Below are 5,868 nucleotides of genomic sequence, written 5' to 3'. Positions count from 1 at the left end.
AGAGTCATTTCAAATCACAAACAACATGCTACATCTGTTGCAGAACAAGGGACTGTTCTGGGGGTCTTATTGAAGATCTTCAGCAGTATCTATAAAATTTCAATCGATTTGAGTTACGCAAAGGAAACCAAATGTGGCACCGGAAGCAATAAGGTTGTTGTTGTTTCCATTCTCAGTGACGGGAGAGTCTCAAACTTGTCTCAATTAGCTCCCCATAAACTCCATCACTACCTTGGAGGAATTAGTCAAGAAGTTTTTGAACAAATTCTACCCACCAAATAAGACTTCCAAGCAAGTTGATGAGATATTGAGCTTCAGGCAGAAACCAGCTGAAACATTGCAAGAGACGTGGGAGAAATTTAAAGGGATGCTGGTTAAGTGTCCACACCATGGCATTTTGGATTAGATGTTGGGACAAAGGTACATGGGATTGGCAGACAGCTTGAAAGCCAACGTTGATGCTTCAACAGGTGGATCATTTTTCAGCAAATCATTCAGAGAGTGTAAGGTTTTGCTTGATAAAATGACTCAAAACTCAGGATGGATGACAAGGGACTCTACAATTACTCTAGTAGTTCACTCAGTAGCTCTAGACCCAAACAACTCCATGGCTGAGAATATGGCTACTATGATGACACAATTGAGTATCCTCACCAAAAAGAAGAGTCGGGCCAAAAGCATGTGCACATAGTTGACCCGGCAAATGGAGGATTATGAACACCATGCATTAACCAGCCATATGTATGCTCGTGAAGTGGTGAGAGTGACAATAAGAACTATTAAGAAAATATGAACTATGTGGGAAATTATAGAGGCCAGAGGCAAGGTGGTCAGAATTGAGGGCAGCAGAATCAATAGTATAGACCAACACAACAGCAGTACAATAACAACAACAATCCTGGAGCTATGCGACCACAGAGTTAGGTTGTGCCTTATCAAAGCAACAAGGATACAATTAGCAGAATCGACAACTAGCTTATCAATAACCTCAACAGCAACAGATAGTGCGACAAAATGATGGGTTGTTTGAAATTAAAGGAATGCTGCAATAACTCATTGGGTCCGATGGGAAAATAGAAGAAAAGGTCCACCAGATGCAAGAAAAGGTGGTATCACACGACTCAGCTATCAAGGGAATTGAGATTCAACTAGGGCAAATATCCATGGCCCTTAACAATCGTCCTCAAGGGATTTTACCTGCAGACACATATGTTAACCCGAAAGAGCAGGGCCCGAAGAAACTAATGGCTGTGAGTCTGAGAAATGGTAGAGATCTTGATCTAGAGCAAGAAATTTCTCACGAAAGCTGACCAAGTGGGATACTCGTGCCAGTATCGATTGAGGTAGATGAGTCAAATGAGCTAACAGAAGTAAGAATCCATCTATCCCAAGAGGAAATAAACAAGGAAAAAGAGTTTGCAAAGGAGGTTGAGGAAGTGCAAGAGAAGGCATTAGAAAAAGTGCCTGAGCAGGATCGAACTCAAGTCACACGAAAGAGGCGACCGCCAGCACCCTTCCCACAGAGATTGGCCAAATATCAGAAGGATGAGCAGTATAAGAAATTCATGGAAATGTGGAAGCAGATCCAGGTGAACATTCCACTGATTGATGCATTGAAGGAGATGACCAGTTAAGCAAAAATGATGAAGGACTTGATGTCTCGCAAGTTCGAATTTCAAGATTTGGCAACTGTTACAATAACTCATACATGTAGTGTTGTCGTGACGAGACCCATTTTCATGACCCGAAATTCCCACCTTCGGACCGTGATGGCGCCTAACATTTCACTTTCTAGGCAAGCCAACGTTAGAATAATATAAACTAATTTTTAAACAATCTTTAAATTATTAATAATCAAAGAAATAAATACGGAAGCAAAGTTTGAAATATAGTGAAATAATCCATAAAAACAACGGTGTCTAAATACCATCCCAGAATTGGTGTCACAAGTGCACGAGCTATTAAAATAAATATAAATAAAGGTCTTAATAAAATAAAGCTGTCTGAAAACAAACACACAACTAAAGTAAAGTAGATGGGGACTTCAAAACTGCGAACGCCGTGCAATTATACCTCAAGTCTCCTTTGAGTAGCTAAAATCCGAGCAAGTCTATGGTACGCCGCTGGGACCAACTCCAAAATCTGCACAAGAAGTGCAGAGTGTAGTATCAGTACAACCGACCCCATGTACTGGCAAGTGCTGAGCCTAACCTCGACGAAGTAGTGACGAGGCTAAGGCGGGTCACTTACATTTCCTGTACGCAATATTAGTAATAACAACAATAATAGAAATAAATTAGGTAACTCGTTTATAATAATTGAAGCCAACTCAGCAATCATAACCAATTATCATTTTCATCAATCCTATTGCAGCGTGCAACCCGCTCTCACAATATATTCACATTCAATTCTATTGCAGCGTGCAACCCGCTCTCACAATATATTCACATTCAGTTCTGTTTTAACGTGCAACCCGCTCTCACAATATATTCACATTCAGTTCTGTTACAGCGTGCAACCCGCTCTCACAATATATTCATTTTAATCAAGTTTGTTGCGGCGTGCAACCCGATCCCCAATATATATATATGTATGTCGACTTTTAAATAAGTCTGTTGCGGCATGTAACCCGATCCTCCAATATGGAATTTTAATAAGTCTGTTGCGGCGTGCAACCCGATCCTCCAATATGGACTTTTAATAAGTCTGTTGCGGCGTGCAACCCTATCCTCCAATATGGACTTTTAATAAGTCTGTTGCGGCATGCAACCCGATCCTCCAATATATTCATTATAATTAATTCTGTTGCGGCGTGCAACCCGATCCTCCAAGCTCAAAAATGAAAAAGAGTTGAAAATGGGTCGAAACCCCATTTCCAGAACTTAAGTTCTGTTTCTGGGATTTTTACCCTTCGCGAACGCGGTCCGTGCCTCGCATTCGCGAAGCACAAATTTGTGTTGTCCAATATTTACTCTTCGCGAACGCGAAGCTTGCCTAGCTTGGCCTTCGCAAACGCGAGATGCCTTTCGCGAACGCGAAGGCAATAATCCTGGCCAGCCCCTTTCCCTTCGCGAACGCGAGGCTTCGATCGCGAACACGAAACTTTGAACCTCAAGCCTTCGCGAACGCGGTCACTATGTCGCGAACGCGAAGCACAAAACGTGCCAGCCCCAATTTGCTCTTCGCGTTCGCGAGATTACCTTCGCGAACGCGAAGAAGAACACACTAGAAGCATGAAGTCTGCAGAAAACTAGATTTCCTAAGTCCGAAAATGATCCGTTAATCACCCGAAACCAACCCGAGCCCTCGGGGCTCCAAACCAAACATGCACCCAAGTCCTAAAATATCATACGAACTTGCTCGCACGATCAAATCGCCAAAATAACACCAAGAACTACGAACCGGACACCAAATCAAAGGAAATTTCCAAGAAAACTTTAAAACTTATATTTTAATAACCGGACGTCCGAATCACGTCAAATCAACTCCGATTCTCACCAAATTCGGCAGACAAGTCTTAAATATAATAGCGGACCTACATCGGGCTTCGGAACTAAAATACGGACCCGAGGTCAATAAATCCAATATCAGTAATTTCTTAAAAATCGATAAGCTTTCAAGCTTTTAATGTTTCATCAAAATTTCATATCTCGGGCTAGGGACCTCGGAATTCTATTTCGGGCATACGCCCAAGTCCCAAATCACGATACAGACCTATTAGAATTGTCAAAATACTGATCCGGGTCCGTTTGCTCAAAATGTTGACTAAAGTCAACTCAGTTGAGTTTTAAAGCTCTATTTCACATTTTTATCCATTTTTCACATGAAAACTTTCCGAAAAATTTTACGGACTGTGCACGCAAGTCGAGGAATAATAAATGGTACTTTTTGAGGTCTTAGAATACAGAATTACTTATTAAATTTAAAGATGACATTTTGGGTGATCACATTCTCTACCTCTAAAACAAACGTTCGTCCTCGAATGGAGTTAGAAAAAGTAACTGAGCTGGAGAAAAGGTGTGGATATTTACTCCGCATGTCCGACTCGGACTCCCAGGTAGATGCCTCTACCGGATGACCTTTCCATTGCACCCGAACTGAAGGATAGCTCTTAGATCTTAACTGTCGGACCTGTCGGGCTAGAATAGCCATCGGCTCCTCCTCGTAAGTCAAATCTTTGTCCAATTGGACTGAGCTGAAATCTAACACATGGGACGGATCACCATGATATTTTCATAGCATAGACACATGGAACACTAGATGAACCGCTGATAAACTAGGTGGTAATGCAAGCTTGTAGGCTACTTCACCTACCCTTTCAAGAATTTTAAAGGGTCCGATATACCTAGGGCTCAACTTGCCCTTCTTCCCGAACTTCATTACACCTTTCATAGGTGAAACCCAGAGCAATATTCTTTCTCCAACCATGAATGCAATATCACAAACTTTACTATCGGCATAACTCTTTTGCCTAGACTGAGCTGTACAAATCTTGACCTTATCCAAGGCATCCTGTACCAAATCGGTACCCAACAACCGAGCCTCTCCCGGTTCAAACCAGACAACTGGCGAACGACATCGCCTTCCATATAATGCCTCATATGGATCCATCTTAATGCTCGATTGGTAGCTATTATTATAAGCAAACTCTTCAAGTGGCAAGAAATAATCCCAAGAATCTCCAAAGTCTATAACACAAGCACGGAGCATATCTTCCAATATCTGAATAGTGCGCTCTGATTGTCTGTCTGTCTGTGGATAAAAGATTGTGCTCAACTCCACCCGCATGCCTAACTCACACTGTACAACCCTCCAGAAACATGAGGTAAACTGCGTGCCTCGATCTGAAATAATAGACACGGGCACACCGTGAAGGAGGACAATCTCACGAATGTAAATTTCAACTAACCTCTCTGAAGAATAGGTAACTGCCACTGAAATGAAATGTGCTGACTTGGTCAACCTGTCCACAATGACCAAACTGCGTCAAATATTCTCTGAGTCTGTGGGAGCCCAACAACAAAATCCATAGTGATACGCTCCCACTTCCACTCAGGAATTTCTAACTTCTGAAGCAAACCACTAGGTCTCTGATGCTCGTACTTAACTTGCTGACAATTCAGACACCGAGCTACATATGCAACTATATCCTTTTTCATTCTCCTCTACCAATAATGTTGCCGCAAATCTTGATACATTTTGGCGGTACCTGGATGAATAGAATACCTGGAACTATGTGCTTCTTCAAGAATTAATTCACGAAGCCCATCCACATTAGGCACACAAATACGACCCTGCATTCACAAACCCCATCTTCCCCCACAACAACTTGTTTGGCATCACCGTGCCGCACCGTGTCCTTAAGGACAAGTAAATGAGGATCATCATACTGCCTCTCTATTATGCGCTCATATAAAGAAGACCGAGCGATTGTACAAGATAGAACCCGACTGGGTTCTGAAACATCTAACCTCACGAACTGGTTAGCCAAAGTCTGAACATCTGCAGCTAACGGCCTCTTACCAACCGGAATATACGCAAGACTGTCCATACTCACAGCCTTCCTACTCAAAGCATCGGCCAACACATTGGCCTTTCCGGGGTGATACAAAATGGTGATATCATAGTCTTTCAACAACTTCAACCATCTTCTCTGTCTCAAATTAAGATCCTTTTGTTTGAACATATACTGAAGGCTACGATGATTAGTAAATACCTCACACGAGACACCGTAGAGGTAATGCCTCCAAATCTTTAGCGCATGAATAATGGTTGCTAATTCTAAGTCATGAACATGATAATTCTTCTCGTGAACTTTCAATTGCCGCGACGCATATACAATTACCTTACCATCTTGCATTTATACTG

General features: G+C 42.1%; 1 protein-coding gene across 1 annotated transcript; it reads left to right on the top strand.

Moving 5' to 3' along the window:
- Positions 1-424: 424 nt before the first annotated feature.
- Positions 425-1,634, top strand: LOC138903552 (uncharacterized). Its single transcript, XM_070191889.1, has 2 exons — positions 425-644; positions 1,333-1,634. The coding sequence occupies exons 1-2, from the start codon at positions 425-427 to the stop codon at positions 1,632-1,634; spliced, it is 522 nt and encodes a 173-aa protein (XP_070047990.1).
- The last annotated feature ends 4,234 nt before the right edge of the window (positions 1,635-5,868 follow it).

The sequence above is a fragment of the Nicotiana tomentosiformis genome, chromosome 1 (genome assembly GCF_000390325.3).
Source record: "Nicotiana tomentosiformis chromosome 1, ASM39032v3, whole genome shotgun sequence".
Taxonomy (NCBI): Eukaryota; Viridiplantae; Streptophyta; class Magnoliopsida; order Solanales; family Solanaceae; genus Nicotiana; species Nicotiana tomentosiformis.
This window is presented reverse-complemented; position numbering and strand designations above follow the sequence as displayed.